This window comes from Ornithorhynchus anatinus, chromosome 12 (assembly GCF_004115215.2).
Source record: "Ornithorhynchus anatinus isolate Pmale09 chromosome 12, mOrnAna1.pri.v4, whole genome shotgun sequence".
Taxonomy (NCBI): Eukaryota; Metazoa; Chordata; class Mammalia; order Monotremata; family Ornithorhynchidae; genus Ornithorhynchus; species Ornithorhynchus anatinus.
This window is the reverse complement of record NC_041739.1, coordinates 59,874,297-59,901,544: the sequence shown is the minus strand read 5'-3', so window position 1 is coordinate 59,901,544 and position 27,248 is coordinate 59,874,297. Positions and strand designations below refer to the sequence as shown.

General features: G+C 51.0%; 1 protein-coding gene across 3 annotated transcripts in view; it reads left to right on the top strand.

The window, feature by feature from the left end:
- Positions 1-27,248, top strand: part of ATP8A1 (ATPase phospholipid transporting 8A1) — a 96,943-nt gene that overhangs the window by 47,637 nt on the left and 22,058 nt on the right. For all 3 annotated transcript variants that reach the window (XM_029076437.2, XM_029076439.2, XM_029076438.2), the window contains 10 exons: positions 253-392; positions 6,221-6,359; positions 6,797-6,861; positions 10,867-11,039; positions 15,838-16,021; positions 16,461-16,571; positions 21,893-21,967; positions 22,085-22,207; positions 25,343-25,421; positions 27,001-27,062. In XM_029076437.2, coding sequence (XP_028932270.1) covers positions 253-392; positions 6,221-6,359; positions 6,797-6,861; positions 10,867-11,039; positions 15,838-16,021; positions 16,461-16,571; positions 21,893-21,967; positions 22,085-22,207; positions 25,343-25,421; positions 27,001-27,062 — 1,151 coding nt within the window. The remainder of the gene's footprint in view (positions 1-252; positions 393-6,220; positions 6,360-6,796; positions 6,862-10,866; positions 11,040-15,837; positions 16,022-16,460; positions 16,572-21,892; positions 21,968-22,084; positions 22,208-25,342; positions 25,422-27,000; positions 27,063-27,248) is intronic.

The following is a 27,248-nucleotide window of genomic DNA, read 5'->3' as shown; positions in this document are numbered from 1 at the left end:
CGACAGCTTAGTCGATTGATGTGTTAGGAGGTTTCACCCTGGGTGTGCCCGGGCAAATAGGAGAGGATCGGAGTTGGTCAGAAGTCCTCACCCTGCACGTGGTGGTCAGGCCCCATCTGGACAGCTCTCCTGCGGCAGGATGAGCAGCCGGGAGAGTGGGGTGGGCAGAATACGTGCCGAGTCTCCTCTTGCTCTCCGTCCAACTCCATTGGCCTGGAGCCCTGTTAAGTGCCTCGGCCTTGTCTCTTCCAGGGCTGAGGACTCTGTGTTTCGCAGTGGCGGAGTTGTCCGAGAGCGAGTTCCAGGAGTGGAGGGTCGTCTACGGGCGGGCCGCGGCTGCCGTCCAGAACCGGGCACTGAAACTCGAAGAGAGTTACGAGCTGATCGAGAAGGTGCGATGCTGCCGCTGGCTTTCCCTCTGGGCCCCGGGAAGTTTTGGTCCATGGTGCAGGGACAGAGGGTGGGTGTTGATGCAGCACAGGTAAAGGCAACCCAAATAATCATCTGATAATTATGATGGTGACAGAATTGATTAAGCCGGGCAGGTCACTGGGGTTACTACAGAATAATTAGATCAGACACTGTCCCCTGCCCCATACGGGGCTCACAGTCTTGGGGAGGAGGAGAGGAGGAACTTCTCCTCCGTTTTACTGATGAGGATTTGAGGGTGAAGAGGCTTCACTCCAGAAGTGTCTGTCGGTCAGGTGGAAGCTGGTCTGGCCTTCTCTGGATGGACTGGTTTATGGGAAGAGGCCGATTTCTGGCTAAAGCCAATTTTGGGGCCTCCTCCTTAACCGCTAACTGAAGCTGGTGTTTGGAGGTTGGGCCAGAAGATGGCGATGCTAAGTCTCATGTTGATACTCGAGAGAACTGTCTGGAGCGAGTGAGCTGGAGTACTTGGAGTGGGTGGGTGAGTGAACACTCATTTGCACCCCTGTGTCCAAGGAGCACCCCTGTAAACCAGGGATTCGCGATGCTCCCCCACAGGTCCACCATGCAGTCTGGATGCCCACCCCTTCAGACTCCCGAGTGCCGGGATGGGTGGACTAACCACCGGGACGGCCTCGCCCGAGGTTCTGAGGTACCAGAAAGACATTAGCACCCCCGAGGGCCAGAATCCCTAGACCACATGAGCCGTCAGCCAGGCCAGGCCTGAAACCGGCATCTTAGGGGCTGGGCCCGAGACCAGAACTCTCTCCCTCTGCTGCTCCTCTCCCCAGCAGCACAGATCTCAAAGCACCGGTTTCCTGAGTGGGCCAGGGATTTTGCAGAATACTGAATTTATGTTTTTATTTTTTTTTCCAAGTATACGAAGGACCTTCCCTCTAAGCATTTTCTATCTCTTTAGAAGCAGCATGGCCTAGTGGAGAGAGCATGGGCCTGGGAGCTCAGAGGATCTAGGTTCTAATTCTGGCTCTACTTCATGCTTGCTGTGTGACTTTGAGCAAGTCACTTAACTTCTCTGTGCCTCAGTTTCCCCAACTGTAAAATGGGGATTCAATTCCTGTTCTCCCTCCTACTTAGATGGAGCTTCTACTTGGATCCTTAGACCATGAGCCAATTAGACTGTGAGCCCGTCACTGGGCAGGGATTGTCTCTGTCTGTTGCCAAATTGTATATTCCAAGCGCTTAGTACAGTGCTCTGCACAAAGTAAGCGCTCAATAAATACTATTGAATGAATGAATGAGCCCTATGTTGGGCAGGGACTGTGGCTGACCTGATTAACGTGAATCCATAAAGATAGTAAACACTTAACAAATTCCAGAATAATAATAATATGAATACATCAGTGAGAATTTTCACATTTGAAATACTGGCCTTGTACATGGCCGCACTGTTAAATCATTTTGTGTAAGCTCCTCTAAGATGTGTTTTTTAAAATGACTTGAGTTCTGCATGCCTGTTGAAGAGATTGCAGGTCGTCATCTACCAGATGTTTCTGAGCGTATGAATATTAGCAGTCAAGGATGCTGTTTACCCATTAATGGGGGCAGTGGGTGTCAAATACATGTGACACTTAAAACCCAACCAAGTAGGCATGCAGCCATCTCTAGCCGCCTTAGTTTCTAGATTCAAGCACCCCTGAAGATTGGGTTGTTTTCTGGACCATTTCTGATCAGGCCTATAAACCAGACCTGGCACGAGTGACCGAGGGAGTTACTCTTTGGCCATTCAATAGGCACTGATTCAAGTGTCAGCCAATCGATAGTATTTATGGAGGACTTACTCCATGCAGTGCACTGTGCTAAGCACTTGGGAGAGTACAACAGTGTGAACAGACATGATCCTTGCCTTCCAGGAGCCTACAATCTAGCATGTGCGAGAGACACAGGTAGGGGAAGCATCAGTTTAACATACATATATAAGTGCTACAGGGGGAGACCACCTCCCCCTACCCCATCAATTGCTTAGGTGTCGCAGAAATGTTGAAGTAAAAGTAGAGAGGGAAATAGGGTAGGGAGATGATTCATCAGAGAGGGCTTCCTAGAGGAGATGTGACTTTGGGAGAGCAGTGATCTGAGGGATGGGAAAGGGGAGGGAGGGTGTGAGAAAGAGGTCAGTGACAAGAAATGACAACCACATCTCCTCCAGAAAGCCCTCTCTGTTAAATCTCATCTCCCCAAAGGGCACTTCAGCACTTCTGTGTCACTTGAGTCAGTCACTCGTATTTATTGAGTGTTTACTGTGTGCAGAGCACTCTACCAAGTTCTTGGGGTACACTTTAATAATATAACAGACACATTCCCTGTCCACAATAAGCTTACAGACTAGAGGACTTTAAGGGCTAAGGGCTTGGGTCCCCCTTCCCTCCTTCATATTTTTATACTGTACTGCTTCATCCTACCTGTAATTTATTCCAGTGTCTGTCTCCCCTGCTGAATTGTAAATTCCTTGAGGGTGTGGATCTCATGTACTAACTCTGTTGCATTCTGTATAGAGTAGGCTCTCAATAAATTGATTGATTGATTTGCTTTCTTTGGAGTGTCCAAGTAGGCAGTTATTTAGACACTCAGAAAATGGCCCAGGGTTTGGATAAAGGGTTAACCAAAAATAAAATCCATTTTTGAAAGAATGTGTTATCCAAGACACAGAGCCTATTCTCTAAAAGATAATTTGTAAATCTGTCAAATCTTCCCCTCTTACTGTGCAGCTGGTCTTCGAGCCTTAGCACAATTTACATCTAATGTGTCTTTAAAAAAAATCTACATAAATTATCTGACTACCGTCAGGGAGTGATTAGATTATTTTTGTGCTTCCTGGAACTAACGAGCACTTTGGTGCTGGTTTTAGGGCTAGACTGGCCCGCGGAGTCATAGAGTCCCTGCACCGACAATGTTCTCGGGGAGCCGATGGGCCGCATTGTGAAAATGAAATCTGACTCTTTGTTTCAATGCCAAAGATGCCGTGGAGATTTGGGCCTGTGCTTCAGCCTGACTGAAGAGGCAGTCCCGCCCTGGCCTCTGGTCGAAGCCGCCTGTGGGTCGAAGTGATAGGCATTTTGGGGGTAGACTTGGATTGGAGCATAAAGAGGCAGATTGCCCCGGCTATGGGGTGTACAGTCAGGAAAAGCAGAGTTGAGATCAAGCTTCTAATGGCTATGCTGGACTATTAAACCCTAGTCAAGATTATATGATTGTCCCAGAGTGCTTAAGTATATCGTGTACCGTACAGAAGTGGAGTCGTAGAGGTCTCCAGGTCCAGCCCCCTAATTAGAGGCCACTGTGTGACTAAACTGCCCAGAAGTGAGAGTGGTCTGTGTCTCTGCCAAAGGGAGCGGGAAGAGGTCACATGCCAAGGAAGAGATTACCCATGTGATCTGGATCTGCTCCAGCCTGGGGAGATCCTGGCACCCTCCTCCCGCTGGATCCAAGCCCACCACCGCCCAGTGAGGGGGAGGCTGCTGGGGCCACGGGCCTCTCGGGCCAATGCACAGTCTCCGATGCTATCGCCCGGATCCTAGGAGGGACTGGGTGTGGGGCTTCCCTAGAAACATTGATTATGGCCAGGGAGATCTGGACACGCTGGGACTCTGGCCAGCCAGGACTTGAGTTTGCCCTGAATGGGTTTTAGACCATTTCTGCGTGTCTCACACGTATATGTCTCGAGGGCCTCATGGCCCTCAGGTTTCCTGGGGATCAGCCCCTACCTGGCTTGGATCTGGATGCCAGCTCATTGTGGGCAGGGAATGTATCTATTATATTGTTATAGGTACTCTCCCTGGTGCTTAGTAGAGTGCTCTGCACACAGTAAGCACTCAAGAAATACAAGTGACTGACTGAATCATTCTCCCAGTGGCCAGATAGGATTTTTCACATATCAGTTTCTTCAGTTGGGTTCGTGTTGCCTATGCTGAATTCTCCGATAGCTTGTTTCAGAGTCATTGCTCCAGCAATCCTAAAGTTCTCCCCTGTGTCCAACCACAGCCTCTCCTGCTTTAATGACCACCATTTCCCTGGTTACTCCTCAGGGGTGTATCCTCCCTGGCAACCCTCCAGGAGCCTGAAGTCCATCCCTGGGTGATCCTTCGGCCTCTCAGAGGCATCTTCCAGATCCCCTATTTACCCTGTGGACTTGTCTGTCCCTTCCATTGGGACGACAGAGTCACTGGAGCAAGTTTTTCCTCAGCTTCGAATCTGGGGAAACTCTGAAAGGCTACCTCTTCCCGAGAGTGTAGTTGACCTGGTCACTTGCTTTCTCCACCTCCCCTCAGAGTGTGCTGAGCTTCCCGGGTGCCATAGGAATCTAGGACATGGTGGGGCTTTTGTGATGTCTCCCAGCTCCCAAACCGTGTAAATTCGATGGGGTGCAACCTGCCACCTGCACCCTGTGGGATTCAAATGTGAAATCACTTGACACCTTCCCACTCTGCAGAGACTCACATTCCCGCTAGATATTTACTGCAGGTTGTGAGTTTCGTTGTGTCTGTTCATGGCATCACTGTGTTTCTTCTGGAGTTCACAATGACCAGGAATGGGCCATACTCTGTTAGACCCTTATTATGTCTCCAGCAGCGGCTCTGTTTGTCAGCCAATCTGGTGGGACGTCAGGTCCGGCTTTTCACCCTGGCCCATATTTCTCCCCCATCCCCTTTCCACTTTTCTCCTAACCCCTTCCCGCCCTCATTTCCTCTTCCTCCTCCCACACTCATCCCTTCCTCCTTCTCCCACCCTCATCCTTCTCCCTCTCTTACTCCCACCCTTCGCCTTCTTTCCACTCTCATCCTCATTCTCTCTTCACAACTGCATGCCCTGATTTCTAACTCAGCAGGGTGTGGGGAAAATATGGGGGTGGGAATACAGCTGTCTCAAAGAACCTGATGGGGCGGCCCAAGGAACTAGCCGACGGGAAGGATTCTTAATGAATGGGCTGACCACACATTCCAGTGGAGTAGGGTCAGTCCCCATTTGTGAAGGCTGCTGGCCTGCCCAGGCAATTTTGGAGAAGTATTTAAATGCCCTGAAATTGGTTCTGCCCCAAATGAACAGGCCAGTCTATCTCACCCTGTGACTCCCAGCTGCTCTTGCTCACTTCCGATGTTTGGGGAAGATGAGCTCGAGGGCTGGGTGAGAGGGGGGCGCACTCCATCAACAAATATGCTCCATCAGTCCTTGGGAAGCAGTGCGGGCTAGTGGAAAGAGCATAGGCCTGGGAGGCAGAGGACCTGGGTTCTAATCCCGGCTCTCCCATGTGCCTTCTGTGTGACTTTGGGCTAGCCACTTAACTTCTCTGGGCCTCAGTTTCCTCAACTGTAAAATGAGGATTCAATATCTCTTCTCCCTTCTACTTAGACTGTGAAGCCACATGTGGGACAGGGACTGTGTCTGACCTGCTTATCTTGAATCTATCCCAGTAATAATAATAATGTTGGTATTTGTTAAGCGCTTACTATGTGTAGAGCATTGTCCTAAGCGCTGGGGGAGATACAGGGTAATCAGATTGTCCCACATGAGGCTCACAATCTTGATCCCCATTTTACAGATGAGGTAACTGAGGCACAGAGAAGTTAAGTGACTTACCCACAGTCACCAAGCAGCGGAGCCGGGATTCAAACCCATGACCTCTGACTCCCAAGCCCATGCTCTTTCCACTGAGCCACGCTGCTTCTCTACCCCTGTACCCCGGTCTTTGCACCAGTGTTCTGTCTCTTTCCATGGCTGGAGTCTTCCACACTGGTGTTGCCAGGGCAGTGCCTGACATGCCTCACTGACATTCTCCTAGAATCTGCAGCTTCTTGGAGCCACGGCCATCGAAGACAAATTGCAAGATCAAGTGCCCGAAACAATAGAAACCCTGATGAAAGCCGATATCAAAATATGGATTCTGACGGGGGACAAGCAAGAGACGGCTATTAACATTGGTAATGAATGGCATTTGAGCTCCAGGTGGACAAGGGTGGGTGGCATTCTGTAGCCCAGACTGCACTACCCTCTGTCAGGCAAGAGGGGTGGAGGCGGGGAACCAAGGAAACGGAGGTTCTCGGGGTGAAATGGTTGAGGACAGGGAGCCATCGGGAAAGCAAGGCGAGAGGGGGCTCAGAAGCAGGGGGTAAAGATGAGAGCAAAACCTTCAGGGTTGCACAGGCGGCGAGATCTTGGGTCCCAGCAAACTCCCAAAAGAGTGCTGAGGTCTTGGGGACACAATTTGGGTTTATGCCACAGCCAAGCTCCCGAGGCAGGGCTGTTTCCCGTGAGGGTTGGCAGTATGATGTTGGTAAGCGTTCGGGGCATTGGCTGTTCAGACGCAAGGCTGGGCTGCCAGCCGATCTTCCTTCAATCCTTGTGTTTCTGCTTCCAGGACACTCATGCAAACTCCTAAAGAAAGACATGGGGCTGATCGTCATCAACGAGGGTTCACTGGATGTGAGTACAATTCCCGGATCTCCTAAGCGGGAGCACGAGCCCACTGTTCAATCTGACATTGTAATCTGAAGGTCCAGGGAGCCCAACAGATTTTCTTTCTGTGAGAGAAAAGCCCTCTTGCTATCCACTGGCCTGCTAAGAGGCAATGGACACTGGGGTGGACAGCAATCAGTCAGGTACATCCAATCTCTGCTCCTTGGCAGCCTGAAGAAGTCCCAGAATGATTTGCTTAATGTCGGGTGGCAGGGAAGCTGCATAGTGAAGATTCTGCTTAAAGGCTGTCAAGAGAACAGGCCTCATTCTGGTCTGGGAGATTTCTGTGCCCACTCCACGATCCAGTTACCTTAGCCAAGGTAGACCTAAGGACTAGGAAAGGGGCTGTGATCTGTAGGCAATGGAGCATCTGCACGACTGCCTGCCCATTTCAGGGCAGATGCTCCCTCGCAGGGTCAGGTGCCAAGGTTAGGAGGGTAGCCAGGGCAGGGGCCTGCATTGGAGTGGTTGAGAAGGCTGTGCATAGGTTCCCTCTTGTTTCTTTAAGAGAATCGCAGCTAAGCTTAAAATGCCCCCATCCGGCTTTTCACCTGTTACAGTATTTCCTTTTATACTTTAAATGTGCAGCCCAAATAATAGGTCTAAAGAAGAGAGTTTAGAAAAGCACTCTAGAATTTGGCATCACTGTACAGTTAGAAGTCTCAGTAGGTGTCCATTAAATGAGGCAGTTACGAGAGTAGCAGGCAAGGAGGTATCTAGGGATTCGAGAGGGAAGATAGATTCTAAGATCTGTAACAGATTACTAGAGGGAGAGTCAAGGATGTACAGAGGAGAGCCAGGGATGTGGGATGGGCCATGCCGGGTCAATAGTCGGAGAGCAGAGAGTCAGGGTAGTTGGATGGTTCATGCTGGGTCACTGGAGGGAGAGTCAGAAGTGTAGGATGGTGGGTGTCCAGGAACGTTCCTTCCAGGGTCCTGGACCCCTGTTAGAGACACAGTCCAGGTTGGGCCCAGATGGAGAAGTCAGGCTGTAGGACTGGACATCCTTGGTCTGCTGTGACTGAATTGAGAGCTTGGAAGAGTACCACGGAAGCTAGACATGTGTTCCCTGCTCTCAGGGAGCTTACTCTCCAGTGGGAGAGGAAGGTCAAGTCCAATTCCAAGAGTGAGTTGTACTGCCCAAGCGCATAGTAAAGTGCTCGGCACACAATAGCACTCAATAAATATGATTGAATGAATGAATATGTGATGAAAGACATATCAAGAAGTGGCTCATGTCCCAAGATACAGAGAGCCTGGCACTGGTTTTCCAAGTGATGGAGAGTATCGGGTGGTCAGTCCAGCTCCACGAGGCTCACCGAGCTCCTGTGATGGGTGCGGTTCTTAGACATCATTTTCCGACCAGGGAACGCTATTAGGGGTGGGTGGTGAGGGTGGCGAATGCTGATGGAGTCCTACGGCCCCTTTGCCAGTACTGGACACGGGGTGGGAGGCAGGATTTGGGGCAAATCTTACCCAAGGAGCTGGGCCCCAGTCTTAGGGAGATGCGCAAGGGATCACTATAAAAGCACCAAGTTCCTACCAAGCAACACCCAGGCCTCGACTCGCAGCCTTGTCCTCAAGCGGAGCTACTGCTGGGATGTTCCACACTTCCCTGGGCCGCGGCTGCATTCACTCACCTTTCAGAACGTGTGCCTCAGCCCCTCGAGATTGGGTACGGCTCTGGGCTGATGGCCAAGGAGACCCCAGGACCTCAGGCCCACTGAGAACAAAACACCAGGGTTTCCCTAGCTGCCAGGAAAGGTGTCCTTGGAAGAGGGGGCCAGGTCAGGAGGGCACTATCCCCAAGTGGGTCATCAGCCCTGCTGTTGTCCCACCTCTCTAGTTTGCTTAAACCTCTCAGGAGGTTCTGGATGGCTGTCTCAAGCCCCCATCTGCCTCTTTTCCTGGTGTTGGGCTTTGGTTTAGGGACTGGGTCCAGAGTGAAGGCAAGGTCTTATATTGAAAGGGGCTGGAATCAGTGGACTACAGCTTTGGCAAATAAATGGGGATGCTGAGCCCTGAGAAGATATCAGCTTCTCCTCTCCATACCCCATCTTACAGCAGAGTTGGAGGGTTGGGGAGTTGTGAGAAGGGTCCTGGATGGTCAGGATAGCCTTCTGTAAAACTTGCACTCATACCCTAACCCCTTCCCCAGAACTTGGTGGGGAGGGGAAGCTGTACAGAAGCAGTTCTTCCTGCTGGGTTGGAACTCAGTCGCGATTAGGACCAAAAGCAGCCCCTTTCCCAAGTCAGCCCTGTGGCTTGCCCAGCCAGGACTGTCTCTGGCAGGGGCACCAGGATATTGGGAGGAACAATGTGCTGGCTGCTCTCCTGGCTCCACTATCAAGGTCAGAGGTGGACCATCTGACACCCCTGATTCTTCCCCAGTGACCCAGCATGTATTATTATTTTTATTATTATAGTGTTCATTCATCACTTAGAATGTATTAAACACTTTTCCAAGTGCTGTGGTAGATACAAGTTAAGCAGGTCAGACAGAGTCCCTGGGCTCACAGTCTAAAGAGAGAGAGCAGGTATTGAATCCCTATTTTACAGATGAGGAAAATGAGGCATAGGGAAGTTGTGATTTGCCCAAGGTCACTCAGTAGGAACTGTCAAAGCTGAGATTAGAACCCAGGTCCTCTGACTCCTAGGCTTGTGCTCTCTCCAACAGGCCATACGCCCAACATTCCTGACTCTCCCCCAGTGACCTAACCCTTGATCATCTGAATCCCCTGGCTTTCCCCTCTCTATCCCTGACTCTCCCCATCAAGGACTTAGCATTGATGGGCTCCTGCTGGTGTTTCTGGCAGCACAGCTCCCTGTGGGAACTAAGGCCTGAACTCACTGCTGGGGGAAGAAGTGTTTCCTGATGTTGGATTTGTACCTGACACTTTCAAGCTTCAGCAGGAGCTCCTTGTTTTTTTCGGGGAGGGGTTTGTTTTGTTTTTAATGGCATTTGTTATGTGCCAGGCACAGCACTAAGTATTAGAATAGATATGAGTTAATCAAATTGGACACAAACCATGTCCCACATGGGACTCAGTCTTACTCCCCATTTTACAGATGAAGTAACTGAGGCACAGATAAATTAAATGACTTGTCCGAGGTCACACAGTAGATAAGTGGTAGAGCCAGGATTAGAACCATGGTCCTCTGACCCCCAGGCCCATGCTCTTTCTACTAGGCCACACTGCTTCTTGGCACGATGAGGTTTAGGGAGGGATGATTCCATGTTACCCCCATCCCAACCTTTTTGTAGACTTCAGTTTTGTCTTCTCAGTCTTTGTCTTTGTAGAGTTCCAATCCACTCAGTGTGTCGTGCAGAAGATTCTCCACACCCCCGTCTCTCCTGATTGCCTTTGCCTTTCTCTGGGCCTCACCCCCAACTCCACTCTGTCCTGCCAGAGATGTGGCAAACAGAGCTGGACGCTGAGTCCTGGGGCAGCCAACTCAGGACTTGCACCGCCTTTACCTGGCCCAGTTGCTGAGTCCTATTTTCTTGCGATGCAGAATATAGCTGCTTCCTCAAGTGGAGGACAGACGTCTCATGTTCCCCTCCAGCATGATCCAACAGTCTAAGGAGTGGTGGGGCTAAGGGGTGTTGGCCAACCTGCAGAGAGAAGTGGGTAGGCAGTACCCTGGGGCTCCTGTTGACTCTGACTCTGCGGAACACTCCTCGCAGCTGCAGTTAACTGGGCTCCCGGTGGGGAAGGGAGACAGGGGAAAGGGGACAAGCATTCTCCCTGCAGGTGTTACTGGCAGCGCAGGAACAGCAAAAGTCACGGAAGCCATAAAGCCTGGTGGGCCTCAGTTTCCACCTTCGAGGGGACCCATTGTCTCCCCTGGGGACCTTTGGGCCTGCTATTTGGTGGGGGATCCAGCAAAGGGGTTATTGGGGCTGGGAGAGATGTCACGCCCTCAAGGTGCCGACCTCTTTCTGCTAATTCTGTTGCCCTGTTATCACAGAGTACACGGGAGAAGCTGAGCCAACACTGCACTAGGCTGGGGGACGCTTTGAGGAAGGAAAACGATTTTGCTCTCATCATCGATGGCAAAACCCTGAAATATGCCCTGACGTTTGGCGTTCGGCAGTACTTCCTGGACCTGGCTCTGTCCTGCAAGGCCGTCATTTGCTGCAGGTAAGCTGGAGGGCTTTCTGGGTTTGGGTCTTGGACCGGGGTCAGTCCCGAGCATGGCTTGTTCCTGTTGCGTTCCTGAGCCAGACCTGGGCCAGGCAAGGCGCTAGTCATGGGATGAGCCCCTATGACCACCCCAGGGGCAGCAGGGGCAGTTTGGCTGTGATCCTCAGCTTCTCAGTGCTTCTGTGGCTGCAGAGAGCCAGGGGGGAATTGCTCCGGGATGTGCTGCTGCTTTGCCTTCCCTGGTCACGGCCACCATCCCCAGACCGTGACCCTGCCCCAACCTTTACTGCTGCCCCCAACCCCGCAGCTCTCAGCCCTGCAGCCAGCCTGCTCTCATGGATTCCATATGTCGTGGATCCATCAGGTTGGAGCGTAGTCGAGTCCCACCGACCTGTATGAAAGGTTACTGCCAAGGAGTAATCAGCCCCTCTAACATGCCCTGCAGCCAGGTGGGCTCACTGCAGGAGGAGCTTGAGGCTGGAGCTGACTGGATGGGGAGACTCTGTGGATTTCCCCACATCTCCTCTCTTCCAGACCACTACCAGGCTTCCCAGTGTTCCTCTCTAAAGGCCTCTCGGCCGGAGTCCTGTCCCTGTCACTCTCTCTGGAGGAGTAGATGGGCGCTTGTTGAATGGTCAGAGAAGACATGCAGATCCAGTTTCTGATGGTCAGTTGGCTTCTGGCTGAATCAGTTCATGAGGCGACTGTTCAGGAGCCAGAACTCAGGGCAGACCAGCGGGTCCGAGAGGACTCAAGGTGATCGAGAAAGAGTAGGCAGGCGGGGCTGCTGGTGGCAAGGGGCTGGACACACTGGTGCCTTCTTGGAGCTAAACTGAATGCGATCTAAGACTCTGTTTCCCAATAATGAATCACTTCCAAAGGGTTGGCATCCCAGAAGTGATCATATGCTTCTCCGACTGGGAGGAGCGTGGGACTAAGAGTCAGAGTGCCTATGTTCTAATCTCTTCTCAGTCACTTGCCTGCTATATGACTTTGAGCAAGTCACTTCATTTCTCTGAGCCTCAGTTTCCTCAGCTATAAAACAGGAGTTCAATTCCTGTTCTCCCAAATACTTAGACTGTGAGCCCTGTATAGGACAACCTGACTGTCATGTATCTATCGCAGTACTTAGTTCAGTGCTTCGCACTTAGCACTTAACAAATAGCACCGTTATTAATTATTAGGAACCCAGGATTCACATATACCTGGGGAAGAGGTAGGGACTACGATCTGCACCACCAGTAGGGTCGCCCTCCAATCTGAAAGACAAAAACGCTTTTCTCTACGTCTTGCCAGGCCACGGGGGCTCCGCGTGCATTTCAGTGGGAGGATCCCTCTGATGTAGCTGGCCAGCCCTCTCCCAGCCTGCCCTGGGAGTGGAAAGAACGGGGTCAAAATGGCCGAGAACTGCAGCATGGTGCCTCAAAGCGGGGTTGAGGAGGGTGCGGGTCCCGAAGAACCCGGGTTCCAGAGAGATGGGCCTGATAATTGTGGCCATGCCCGAGGCTTGGGAGTAGAGGATTAAGAGAGCCTAGAAAGTGCTTCCAGCATTGGAGAAACTGATTTTCCGAAGCTGAGTTTGCAAAGCGTTTCCCTGCAGACGGCCTCCCGCCACCCTCCCCCAAGCTGGGCCCGCCGACTGAAACACTAGCCGGGGGCAGCGAGCCTGGAAGGCCATGTCAGGGGAGAAGAAATATGCGCTTGGCTCCAGAGACCCCGGTGAGGGACCCGCACTGCCTCTTTAAGGCCTGAGCCCCGGGAGGGAGGGAAAGCTGGTTGGTCAGCTGTGCACGTGCAGCCAAGTCCTAGAAATAGGTATTAAATTGCTATGGCCTCCTCCGTGCACCCCTCCCACACTCGATTTCCTCTGTGGCCCGTCCTTGGGCTGGCCTCCTCCCAGGCCCCTCTTCACTCGGTCTCCTCTGCACCCCCTTCTCGCTCAGGTCTCCTCCGTGCATTTTTAAAAGTCTCGAAGGCCCCAGAGCAGGCCCTGGATTTTTTCCAGGATCTTGCTCTGGATGCAAAGAACATCATCTCAGCTCTTTCCTTCCAGTAGCCCTGATTCCTAGACTCCTCTTCCATCAGGCCTCTTGTTCACCAGCTTGGCCCAGATCATCCGATCACACACTGTCCCTATCCCGCACAGGGCTCACTGTTTTATCTAATCCCCATTTTACAGGTGAGGAAGCTGAGTCGCGGGGAGGCTCCATGACTTGCCTAAAGTTACCCATCAGGGCAGTGATAGAACTGGGACTAGAACCTGGGACTCCTGACAACCGGTCCCAGGGAGATAAGACCGTTTGCCTCCCCATTCCCTCCCTCAAAGGCACACTGTCTCAGAGTGTACTCAGCAACATTTTAAAACTGGGGTGCTGGTGGGAAAGGTAGGGGTGAAATTGTTTCAGCATATCAGTTCTAGAACATGTATTAATAATTATGTTATTTGCTAAGTGCTTACTATGTGCCAAGCACCATTCTAAGCTCTGGGGTAGTTACAAGGTAAGCAGGTTGTCCCATGTGGGGCTCACAGACTTAATCCTCATTTTACAGATGAGGTAACTGAGGCACAGAGAAGCTAAGTGACTTGCCCAAAGTCACACGGCTGACAAGTGGCAGAGTCGGGATTAGAACCCATGACCTCTGACTCCCAAGCCCGTGCTCTTTCCACTAATTACGTATTATCTTCACCCAAGCATTTAATACAGTTTGTTGCCCTTAGATGCTCAGGAAATGCCCTTGGTACTCTTCTGCTGTGGCCTTCCCCCCACCTCCCCTTTTTATGGTATTTGTTAAGCGCTTGCTCTGTGTCAAATACTCTTCCAAGTGCTGGAATAGATATAAGTGAACTAAGTTGGACACAGTACCTGTCCCGCATAGAGCTCACAGTCTAAGAAGTTGAGAAGTTGAGAGTCTGGGAAGGGTGAGCCAGGTGTGCCAATACAGAGCAGGGCTTGGATCGCAGCCAGAAAGAAGGACAGGTGAATCCACCTAGAAAGAACCTTCTGACTAAGTGTTCTCATTTCTCAGGTGACCCAGTTCCTTGCGACCTCTTTGGATCAGAGAGCATAACCTCTAAGATGATTTTCCCTTTTGTTGGTCAAGGTCAACTCTAATTGTGTTTCGAGATGTTAGTTCTCTAACAGTTGCTTGGAAATTGGCTCAAGCCTCCCTCTCCTTGACTGTCTATAATTGTTCTTCTCCAGAACCTCTCTATTCTCATTTCCTCAATAGCAGAAGTAAAAGGGAAGGAAACATTTCTCAGGTACTCACAACATCCCTACGCACAGTGGAGCTCAGTTTTTGGGTGGCAGGGACAAACTGATTACCTTGTTTTTATCCCAGGGCTTAGAACAGTGCTTGGCACATAGTAAGGGCTTAACAATGACCATTATTAGTGTTATTATTACTGTTAATTTAGACTGCAGAGCACAATAATCAAAGCGATCATGGTGTGTACACAGTGCTTACCGGAAGCCAAGCAGTAGGGGGCGAGGCTCACCCTGGGACTGCAGAAATGGATCCTCAGTTCATACCAAGAGCTCATTTACCTCCCAACCTGCACAGGATTGTCCTCCCAGGAGACGGACAGAGAATGTGCTTGGACACAATTCCTGCCCCTCCCTAGTGGAGAGGTTCGTGGAGATCACATCCCCAGGTGCAGAGAGGGGTCAGAGGCAGCAGGCTTCCCGTGCTTTATGGAAAATCCCCTTCAAGTCGGCCCAGGGCCAGAGCCAAAATCCAGCCGCCACCCTCAACCCTTCCGAGGGGCAGGTGTGTGAATTGAGGCTATTCAGGGGCGGAAACGGTGGCCAAGACCCTCTGCCCAGATCCCCTCCAAGATCCCCCAGAGAACGGTCCTCCATTCATATCTCCAAACGGACTCACCAGGGCGGAGCCCCGGCAGAATGCCTGAGTGGGTCAGAAAGGTCAGCAGCCGTGGCCCTGTAACCGCTGGGCTTCAGCCTCAGTCGGGCCAAAGGGCAATGGGGGCCCAACCTGGGGAAGGAGCTGAGGAGATTAGGGGCTCACACGTAAGTCTGCTCCAGAAATGCCCCTCCGGCTCAACAGGCACTGCCGAGACAACCCCTGCCACTCACGTCACCCCTGGCCATAGCTGCAGTCGTCTTTCTCTGAGGATTTCCCACCCCATTTCTCCGTGCACAGTCTGGCCTACAGGTTCTGGTGGGCCAAGGCCTGGTGTTCCGGTGAGTCAGGGACGACCCTGGTTACAAACCCAGTGGGCCCATTTAGATGAAGCGTCTCCCCCCAGTCCTGTGGTCAGTCACAGCCTGACTCTCTAGGACCCACCGGGGAGAGGTCGACAGGAGGAAGAGACACTTTCCCTGCCCGTGAGGAGCTTTCAGTCTTGCAGGGGAGGCTGGTAGGAAAACAAACAGGGGAATCAGAACTGATTGAGACAGTTGATGACACGTATCCTTGGGCGCTGAGGTACCAGCCTTCGGAGGATGGGGTTGCTGCAACGTTGGTGGTGTCCACCAAGGAAGACTTGTTGGAGGTGGTTGGATTTTAGGGGCCATTTGGTCTGGAAAGTAGACCTAAGTGCTACAAGTCCTACTCACCCCGAAGCTCACGTCTTCTGAGTTGGGGACTGATGCACCTCCTAAAATGATCCCCCGCTTTGGCATAAAGCTAGACCCCGTGGACCCGTCGGTCCACTGTCTGTTCAGACTCTGGTTCTTCTTCCCTCTTCTTCCTCCTTCTTCTGGTTTAGAGACACAACAGGGTCCCAAACTGCCTTCCTGGGAGGCTGAAGCCACTCTTTTTGTTTTTAAAGGGTTTCTCCTCTCCAGAAGTCGGAAGTGGTGGAAATGGTGAAGAAGCAAGTTAAAGTCATAACGCTGGCCATTGGTGACGGCGCCAACGACGTCAGCATGATTCAGACCGCCCACGTTGGCGTGGGGATAAGCGGAAACGAAGGGCTGCAGGCGGCTAATTCTTCTGACTATTCTATCGCCCAGGTGAGCCCTGCCTTCTCTTCCCACCCATCCCTCCCAGGAAGTAATAATAATAATTAATAATAATTATGGTATTTAAGCACTTACTATGTGCCAAGCACTGTTCTAAGCGCTGGTAGAAGGAGGGCCATGGCAGTAGTGTGGGGGCCCCAGGGGTGGGGAGGGCATCTTAGGGGCACAGGAGGGATGGAATTTTCCTAATGTTACAATCACTGTGGTTAGGAAGCTCTTCCTGTGTGCTAGCTACCAGCAACCCTTGCCCACATGAGCTGCCCAACTAAGAATGGAGTATTAATCAATCAGTGGTATTCACTGAGTGCTTCCTGTGTGCAAAGCACTGTGCACTGAGCACTTGGGAAAGTACAGTCGTGTTGGTAGACATGATCTTTGTCTAGTGGGTCAGTAATCATCATCCTGAACAAAAAAAAATATGTTCTTTCAGTTCAAGTATTTGAAGAATTTGCTGATGGTCCATGGCTCCTGGAACTACAATCGAGTGGCAAAGTGCATCCTGTATTGCTTCTACAAGAACATCGTCCTCTATATTATTGAGGTAACTGCATCTTGAACCTCAGAGCTGGAACAGGCTTCTTGGGAAAGTCACTGCTTGTTGGGCCTGCCTGCTGAGTTATTTTGTTTATGTCCCCACCAGGTCAGCACTTGCCATGTGCAGAGCACCATCCCTAACACTCTGAAAAGGTGCAAGAGCAGCCATTCTGATATAGTCAAGGTAGAGGGCCTGGGGAGGCCGGAGGGAGCATACACTGAAAGAAATAAGTGGCTGAATTTAGTCAAAACAGCAATTGAACAAGCGTAACTCCACACCTTCTGGTGGGAGCAGTGCTGGGCCTCCTCTGCACTTCCCCCACAGCCTTCCTTCCATTCTGGAATATCAGTCCCTCAGTCAGTCAGTTTGCCCCTTCCCAGCAGAGCAGACCCTTCACGTCCCGACCATCAGCCCGGAAAATGAGCTGAGTTTTTGAAAATTTCCTGAGTACTATCACTCCTTTCCAGCACCTGCCAATGGCACGGATGCATAACAGACCCCCTTGGTCCTGCTCCCCACCATCGGCTTATGTGGCAGCGGGCATGGCTCCACACGGAGCTCGGGCATCGGATGCCATGACCGTTAACGCCCCCGCCCAACCCGAGCCGAGCCCCGTCTCAGGTGCTGAAGCTGAGGGCTCGGCCCTGGAGCGAGAGGAACGCCTGCCAGCCCAGAGGAGGGGCCAAGGCCAAAGGAGCTGCTCTGGGCAAAAGCGGGCCCATGGGTTTGAAATGGCCGAGCAGCTGGGTTACATTCTCCCTGTGGCCTCGGGTCAGTTTACTCGCCGACAGGGAGGTGCTGGTCTTCCATCTCTCTGGCGGCACTCCTTGTTGTCGGTATCATACGAGCGTGTGACTGAAACTGCCTGCGTGCATGTCAGCTTGAGAACTGTCCAAGACCCCGCTGTGTCCCTGAAAGTCCTCAGTGAATTTGGGGGGTTTAGCCCTCATTTTGTTAATGGGTTTGGGAAGAGCAAAATCAAGTTGCGACAAGCAAAAAACCCCAAGTCTATACCCTGTCTATAAGAAAGAACAATCAATGTAATTGAGGAAAACAAAGATAATTATCCCAGAATCGCTCATTGGTGTAAATACCTGGCTGCTTGGGTAATGAAACCTTTACATCTAGGAAGTTTATCGTACCCAAATGTGCCATTTGGGGTCAAAATTCCTGAGACCAGGGCAACAATTTTGTTCCAAAGTGGGTCTGTGGCAAGGTTTCTTGGCATTTCTCCAGATTCCCCCTTCCTTAGTGTTGCCAAGGAAGCTATTCTTTATCTGGAGAAGCGGCGTGGAATAATGGAAAGAGCATGGGCCTGAGAGTCAGAGGAATTGGGTTCTAATCACGGCTACTCCATTTACCTGCTATGTGACCTTGGGCGACTCACTTAATTTCTATGTGCCTAAGTTCCCTCTTCTGCAAAGTGGGGATTCAGTACCTGTGTTCCCCGTGAGTCCCATGTGGGACCTGATTATCTTGTATCTACCCCAGCATTTAATACAGTGCTTGGCACATAGTAAGCACTTATCAAATACCGTAATAATAATAATTGTTATTATTGTAATGATGATTGATACCATCATCTGAGACCCTGCAAGATCCCAGAGGGAGGGAGAAGCCCAACCAGAGCTACAGATAAATCAGTTTCCTTAAACTGCAGTGCGGTCAAGGGGAGGCAGGGGAATAGGGGTGTGAGAGTTTACAGGCCAGTGGGTGCACACACACAGGGCTGGATGGGAAGAGGGGAGCGAAGTGGGGTGTCCCTGAGCCAAAACACCCCACCCAATGAAAGGGTCTGCATCAACCACCCCTTCCTCTGGGCTCTTGTCTGTGGCCCGAGTGCCCAGAGGATTTCTGAACTCTGAAAGGCAACCTTTATCATGAGATCTTGCAAAGGTCATTTGCAAGACGTTTTCTGTGGGGTGGGAGAAAATGGAATTCAGCGATTTGGGAGGAGAATCGACCTCTCGGATCAATTCCCAGATCCCCCGCTCCTGCCAGGGAAAACAAGCGGTGCAGATGTTAACGGCTCATGTCGATTCCGCGGCTGAATGGACAGAACACGCATCGTTGCCCGTCTCCGGCACGGACGCCGCCGGGCTCGGGTCTCTTCTTTCAGGTTTTGTGCCGATCAGGCGTGGGAGCCGAGCGCTCATTGACCATTTGTAAGCTGCTGTTTAATATGCAAAAATGCCACCTTGGGAAAATGTCTGGCAGCCTCACTGCCACGCCTCTGCGGACTTGGGGATTTCGAAAGATGTCCGCAGGAGGCCGGTAGAAAATGCACCCGTTCAGGAGGGGGACTCTCAGAAACCGACTGGGTGCTTGCTCAATAGCCAGAAACCTCGAGGTTGGTTATTGGGCCCCGCCGACAGTCGGTGCTCAGAAACCCGGTGCTCGTGTCTAAGTTGACCCGGGCAGAGGTTTAAAACGACACGCTCTTCTGGTCACCACCAGTCTCCTGTGTTTAAATCATCATGGTATTTGTTAAGCACTTACAGTGAGCCAGGTACTGTACTAAGCGCTGGGGTGGTTACAAGCAAAGCAGGTTGGCTAGTCCCTGGCCCAGATGAGCCACACAGACTTAATTCCCCTTTTCCAGATGAGGTAACTGAGACTTAGAGAAGTGAAGTGACTTGCCCAAAGTCACACAACAGGCAAGTGGTGGAGCCAGGATTAGAACCCAGGTCCTTCTAACTCCCAGACCCGTGCTCTATCCACTAGGCCACGCTGTCACAAGTCCCGTCTCGGTGAAGTCCTCGCCTACAATCCCCCTCCACCCTCGACCCATTGGGATGTCTCCTGTCGAACCATTTCCTTGGTACCGGTGCGATCCCTGGCAGGGTCCTGGCCTGCTGTTGTGCCTCTGCTGCAGCTCAGGGGCTTTGGAATGGTGCTCTAATTGTCGTGGTTCAGATCCCTGAAACTGGGAAGGAAAACCTGGGGTTTGGGCTGGGACTTCCTTCTGGTTCTCTTAGATCCACTTGAGTCAAACACGGACCCCTATTTCAACTCCACTAGCAGAGACGTCCCCTGCTTTCTTAAGGAGGACATTAGGTGCCCTTTGTGAGTCTTAAAAATGACAACATAATAGCATTGGGTCAGAAGTTGCTCTAAGGTCATTTTAACTGTTGGAAAACTGGATTTGCCCTTCCACAGTTCAAACCCGCTTCAGCCGCATAATGCACTTCTCTTTAATGGGAGAGAAAAGGAAAGCAGGCCATGCCCAGGGTGAGGGTGCCTGGAGTTCTAAAGATTTGCTGCCCTGGTTGCTGGCTGTCAAAATAATGTTGCTTTTGTTTTGCTTCTTTTTTTTTTTTTAACGTGAAAAGCGTATTTTTAGGAGAGACTCGCCCGGTTAACAGCAGCTTTCGGGATGATAAATAGGAAGGTTGGAATGTGTTGACAGTCCGTTTCTGAAACTCAACACTTCTATCACAAAACACCTAATTCGTACATTTGAAATAGCTATTAAAAGGTAGCGCGAGCCGAGGCGTGTGGGTTTAATTCTAGTGTCGAAACTTTTTAAGAAGTTAGTGATGGAGCAGAGTAGTCCAGTGTTGTACTGAGCGTCTCCTCGTTTTGGACGATGTAAGGCTCTCATCAAGCCAATGATTTCATCAGTTCAATTGGGAGGTTTTATTTTCCCCCTAAATCAATCAAGCATGTTTCCCACCTCACAGATTTTTGCAGAGTGAAACCAGTGCCCTTTTAGCTCAAGGTCTCCACTGCAACAAAACTCGGGAAAATTGGGGAAAGTCATTTGTCAAGGGCCATGGTCACCTCGGAACCGAGGACCACCCTTGCCCTGGCTTTTGAGGGTTGTAATAGAGAGTTTGTTTTTTTAAACTCTATTTGTCCGTGACACTCCCAGCCCTCTGAAAGAGCTTCTTAGAGGGCTTTAATACAATCGTCTGCCCTGCTAAGGGAACTGTTCCTGTCGCACTGCATGGCCCAAATATGTATTTACATAATCCACACCATGAAAAGACCCAGTCCCAAACAATAGAAGTCGTTAAAGTTGCCTCAGGGATTGGCGGGCACTGCTGCAAAAGTTAAAAAACAGTATGCACATGCACGCACACCCACTATCCTTCGCCACCCCATCCCCAAAAAGAATCCACCAAACCTCCGATAGGTCAGATATCGTATGTTGGTCCAACCAAAAAAAGCTTGGTCCTCACACCCGAACGAGTCTTAGGGGTTTTGTCCTTAGGGATTGGCAGAGCGAGTGGGATTCTCAGCCTTACCTCTACCTTTCTGTGCCTCCTGCCGATGATATTTCTTGGGCCGAGCTGCCTCTCAGCTCCCACTGCCCCCCGCCAAGCTGACATTTGTGTCCCCTTCCAAAGTCCCTCAAGCCTTCAGTCGGTGCCTGGGCGTCACTCATGGAAACAGCAGCCTACCCCTTGAGGACAAACGTGAATCTGTTGCCCCAGATGTTCTGGGGAGGCAGAGGTGACCTGAAACAAGAGTTGGGGCAGCCCCTAGGGGGATGCTCACTCTAACACTCTTGTCCGGTATGGCCGGTTTGACTTGGTTTTGCGCTAGTGTCTTCCCAACCTTGTCGCTGGGCCAGACTCCGTCCGCTCTCTCTCTCTCTCTTTGGCCGACAACTCTGGGAGAAGCACCCTAGGCACCCCAAGAAGGGAGCGTGAGATGCCGCCACTGACATTTCTGGGAATCTTTCTCGGTCTCAGACTGCTTCAGACACGCCAAAGCTATAGATCCAGAGCTCCCCCTTGCACACCGATCCTCATGCTATTAAATTGGGAGGCTTTGTGCCTGATGGTGAGAGACAAGTTCAGATCTGTCATAAAAGTAGTCAGTTCCAGTTGTGCAACCCTGCCACAGGACAAATTTCAGCGTCCCCACCAGTGATTCTGTTCCATTAAAGTAAGCCAGCACAAGGCCCATCCCAGCTATCCATGCAATATTATTTCAAAGCGGATCTCTCTGAAAACAAGTTCTGCTTTAGTCTAAAACCAGGGTATAGCCTAGCAGTGGCTGCTGTGGAAATTTAGTAACGGTCCCGCCAGAATATCAGCGAAGACGTAATAGCATCCGACCAGATAGGCTTGGCGAATTCTGACCAGAATGGTCGATTCTTTCTGAAAGCCAAGATTTAAATAGAAAGTAAGGCAGAACGGAAATACGGGAAAGTTGACAGTACATTATCGCTGTTAGTCTAAAGATATGTTTTACATTCTCAGTAAGGTGTATGTACAAAGTGTATTCTATGTTTCTGCTAAAAGTTCAAGATGGATTTTATGTTCAAGATACATTTTATGTTCTGATCTCTGAGCGACACAAATTCTCTTTTCCAGATTTGGTTTGCCTTTGTCAATGGCTTTTCCGGACAAATCCTCTTTGAAAGGTGGTGCATCGGCCTGTATAATGTGGTAAGTCTGCCGCAAATGCTTCGGGCGCAACCCGAGCTTACCGATCCCACGGAGTGAAGCTCTGAACTGAAACAAGTGCAGGGACTCCGTAGTGATCAGGAGTTTTGTCTGGCTCAGATGTTTACAGCCATGCCCCCGCTTACTCTTGGGATATTTGAGCGATCGTGCCGGAAAGAGAATATGTTGAAGTATCCTGAACTCTACAAAACTTCCCAGAACGCACTGGACTTCAACACAAAGGTAAGCACCCGCTCTCAGTGCCCGCTCTCGGCTTACCACCGGGGAAATCGCTCCAGTGCTCCTGAACCCGGGGCCCTGGTGCTGCAGAAGGGATGGGGGAGCTTCTCTTGGAGCAGTAAAGCTTTTGCTCTCAGGAGTCGTTGCCCCTGAGCACAGATGGTATCTTTCATGGGGTTTTTGGCCCTGGTCACTTTGATCAAAACAAAGGCAAAGTGGTTTGTTTCTGTTTGTTGGGAATAGAGCCCCCAACTCCTTAAGATGAGATAGTGTCTGTGGCCTTCTGTCCTGGCGAGGTTGTGGTCAAAAGGGGGAGACCTGACCCCGGCGAGCAGTGAAACGAACAGTGAGGGTGACGGAACCGGTCGGTTGGGTGGTCGGGAGTTTACTCTGCTCTTCCTTCCTGTCGAACTGTGGAAGGGAAACCAATTTTGCTCTAACTGGGATTTCAGACAGCACAGAGAGTTTCTTCCCATGAAATGGCAGGCAACCTGGAAGAAGGAGTCCCTGGGGGCAGAAGAATGGTTATGCTTCTCTGTAATCAAGGCTGGCCTGGCACCCCAGCAGAGGGCGGAAGTTGAATCTTGGAGGGATCAATCAATCGATGGTATTTTTGAGCTCTTACTATGTGCAGAGCACTGTACTCTTGAAGAAGCTTGAAGAGTACAATACAACAAAATGAGCAAGCATTTTCCCTGCCCATAGCAAGTTTACAGTCTAGAGAGGGATTTCAGCTGTTTATAGCTCCTTCTGTCCTGCCAGATCCTCCCTCTTCTGGGGGCTCTGCTTTCATGCTCAGTTCTGGTGATAGCTAGACCTTTTGTGTCACGCCCAGTGCTATGCTGGGGGTGGGTAAGTGCAGTGAATATGAGCAGCTTCAGCCCCTGACCCCACCGAGCTCCCGATCTGAAATGACAGTGGCTGGGGGAGGACACAAGCGTGCACCCGAAGATTGCTGATGACACTCACTATACCTCAGAAACTATGAGAAAACTGTTACCCAAAAAGCTCACGGGGAATAACCCCCTCCCCTCCACCACCCTAGTCTGCGAGACCATAATATTCCAATTTGTCCAAAATAGGTGGAAAGACCATCTCCTGTTTATGTTCCCACACAGTGGGGTAGAATTAAGAAGGTGCAGGGGTCCTGGGGTTGGGAGAGAAGTCCTTCCCCCAGTCCCATCAGTTTTTGGCTGGCAGAGGTTGGGGGGGAAATCAAGGAAGATTGAGTCAAACCTGTGAGTGTAGCAACCGAACGAAGCCTGGGGACCCAAAAAATTAAGCAATCCAATCTCACTTGGAATTCCCTCAGCTTGAGGTCACTGTACTTCCGCTCCCGACTGCTAGACTCACTAAGCGATTTGGGTTGTGGGACCCAAACTCTGCTGCCTCTCGGGGAACACAGGGCCTTTGGTTTTTCCCGCCAGCCTCAAATTTCCCAAGGGGTTTCTTTCTTTTCAAAAACCTGGAGTCTATGCTCAGAAACATGACATTGACTTTCTTCGGGGAATGCTAAACGAAAGTAGCAAAGTTCACGATCCTCGAACTAGGGTCAGTCAGCCTCTGTAGAACATGCTCTTGCAGTCCATGTTTAAATAGGACCGAATGGGCTCTCATAGTTGATTTTCATTACTGTTTCCATTTCCTTCTTGTGTTAGTGGGGAGTGCTGTGCGGAGTGGGATATGGCAAAGAGAACTCTGCCCCTTGGTCCCCGAACAGAATCTTAATTCTGGAGCATCGATCACTTCTTAAAGGGGCCATGGACCAACACACTAGCCCATCATGAAAATTCCTTAGACTGTTCCGTAAGGAATAAGGGCTCTCAACTTGGAAAATGAATAGCCGCAGAGTGTGCTCCGCTGTAGCAGCGGAGCAGATCCGGAGGATCGGGGTTTGCCGCCTTTGTGGGACTGAATGATGAGGCGTTGGTTTGTCATGGTAAAAGGGGTCAGAGGGCATGAGATCATGGCAGAGGTTAAAGGATTAGCGTGTGACAATAAGTCTCGGTCAGGAAAATGGAAAAGTAGAACTAATTTTTCTTGCACCCACCTGTGCTTTCTGTCAAATAAAACTAGTGGTAATGACCCAGTGTGGAGGAGAGGCGGAGGTTAATGAGGAACATACGTTCAGCTGCGGCGCAGCGCCTCAGAGTGAAAACTGAATTGCGCGATCTGGTTGGGGCGGAGCCGGGGCCGGGGCTGAGGGAGAACTGACAAAACACCATAGCCTTATTCCAGTGAAGGGAATTTGGAAGGTGGGCTACCTAATTTCTCAAACGATCAACTCGGGAGGCAGTTTCATCATGTAAAGGTTAGGTTTGTCGGGAAGACTTTCACATGGGAAAACCTAATCCCTAGAAGGAAGGCCCCAAGAATTCTGAACCCAGTGAGTCCAGAAGTCAGTAGTTGCCACGCCTGTTCCTCTGTCCGGGGCTGGACGGGGCAGGCTCTCCTTCTCCACGAGGGGATTGGGGGCAGTGAACGAGAGGAACCGTGATGTGCCTGTCGGATCACAGCAACGGACAACGCCGCCGATTCTGTCCTGGCTGAGGCAAGGGAAGTGGGAGAGCCTATCGGCCGAAATCATCACAGGGGAACATTGGGTGAGGTGGAGAACTCGATCAGAGGGAGAGGGTTTTGCTGAAAGCTTGAAAATGTCCTTCTGGTGGCCATACGTGCTCTATTCTCGAGCGGGTACAACACATGAATGGTTTGACCCAAAACTAAAAAGGAGCCTAGAAGCACTGGGTTTTTGTTTTTTGTTTTTGGGGGGTTTTGGGTTTTGTTTTTTTTTTAAGTTCAGTCTGTGAAGTCTGGGTGCGTTTAGGGAGAGCATCAATGGGGCCATTTGAATTTTTTTTTCTCTCAAACAGCAACATTAGGAAGCTGAGGTGGTCCTCGGCTGGCCTTGGAGGCAAAAACCTGGCTGGAGGAGGGTAAACACTGAGAGAAACGTGAAAATCAATAAATGACCCGCGAAGGGCCCCCGGCAGAGAGTGCCTGTCACTCCTGCTCGTTCCCAGGGGGGGCCTGACAGAAACCCGTTTTGTGAATCCAACTGTCGGATAAAGAGCAGGGTCGGAGGTCAGCGAGCGAGCGTAGCGCCCACGGTTCTCATGGTTTTCTGTCTTCCCGTAGGTTTTCTGGGTGCATTGTCTGAATGGCCTCTTCCACTCGGTTATTCTGTTTTGGTTCCCCCTAAAAGCCCTCCAATATGGTAAGTAGAAGGGATATGAATGCTCAAAGATGTCTTTTTTGCTTTGCAGAGAGAGCACAGGGTCAGTGTGGTGTGAAAGTTACCCTCAGATTCCCAAAGTTAATGGGTTGACTCCAGAATTGTGTGTGTGTGTGTGTTTTAGTTTCTCATTTCTTAATGAATACCATCATTATTATTATTATTGTCTGATTCAGGGAGGGTTGAGGCACACAAAGCGCTACTTGTGAGTTTCCTTCCTTGAATTGTTAGTTTAAACATGATACTCGCCCATGCCTGGGCCCCATTTTACAGTGCCAGGATTCTGGAGGGGCTACAGGCACCAAAAGGCGTGCTGGGATAAGGGGCTGGGCATAGCCAGAGAGACCCCCAGCCATTTGAAGGTCCGAACAAGGTTCCCTTGGCTCGTAGGGATGAGTCAACCCAGGCTCCCTCCCGCTCCAGCCTCCTCCGTGTCCCGGCGTCTGCGTGCACTCCCCCAAACGCCCCTATTCAAGGAAAGGCTGCCAGGAGACCCCGGCTACCTCTGCGCGCGGCCCCCAGCAGGGCTTGGTTTTCTGGACTGTAGCACAAGCACCGGCCATGGCACTTTAGATGAAGGTGTGTAAGGGTCTGTCAGGGCTCCAAAGGGGTCTAAGCTTTATCCATCCTGGCAGAGACATCGGGGGACTGGTGCCACAACTGCCCGAAGCTTCCCTTGGAGGGGGCAGGAGAACATTTCTGCCCAGTTCCCTGAGCTTGGCACCCTGAACTGGGAAAAAAAGAGTGTCTGTTCCACTCCTGCTCTGGGCCAAGCCCTGGGCTACATTCTCCCTGGCACACCTAGCATCAACAGTGCATCCTACCAAATTGGGTGTCTGTCAGTGGGTGGGGATGGGGCATGGGTTCCCCTCCACCCTCTTCCCCACCCCCAATGTGCTCCCTGCAGGAAATCCAGGATGGGAAAAAGAGGAGCAGGGAAGGCCAATTGGAAAAGACAGGATTTTAGCAGGGTTTTGAAGATGAGGAGAATGGTGACTGCAGTGATAGTAGTTGTTATATAAAAGTATTGTACTTTTCCAGGCTTTTAGTAAGCCCTCTGCATACAGTAAATTTCAATAAACACTACTGATTGATTAAGAGTATACTGTGTGCAGAACACTGTACTAAGTACTGGGAAAAATGCACGAATGGAAATTAAACACAGTCCTTGCCCCTTGGGAGACTCCCAAACCAGAGGTCTGTCAGATACGAAGGAGGAGGGAGTTCAGACAGGGGATGGGAGCAAGGGATCGGCAGTGAATGGCAGGCAACGGGGTCTGGTGACTCAGAACCTGCCCAGATTACTATGTGATCCCATGGCTGCAGCCATCATCTGTGTCTGCCACTTGTCTACTGTGTCACCTTGGGCAACTCACTTCACTTCTCTGAGCCTCAGTTCCCTCAACTGTCGAATGGGGATTAAGACTGTGAGTGAGCCCTACTGTGGGCCAGGGACCGTGTCCAACCCAATTATCTTGTATCCACCCCAACGGTTAGAACAGTGCCCGGCACATCGAAAGCGCTTAACAAATACCACAATTATTATTATCTCTGCCCGCAGGAACGGTCTTTGGAAATGGAAAAACCTCCGACTACCTGCTGCTGGGAAATTGCGTTTACACTGTGAGTGTGTCTGGCTGGGCTGAGCTTCGGTGAGGCCAGTCCCTTCTCCTCACCCCTGCATCACTCTCCCCGCCCCTTCCCGTCTATCTGTGAGGGCTTGACTTCCCTGGGGCCTTCAAGCAGTCCAGGCACTCCTTCTCCTACTTAGACTGTGAGCCCCATGTGGGACAGGGACTGTGTCCAACC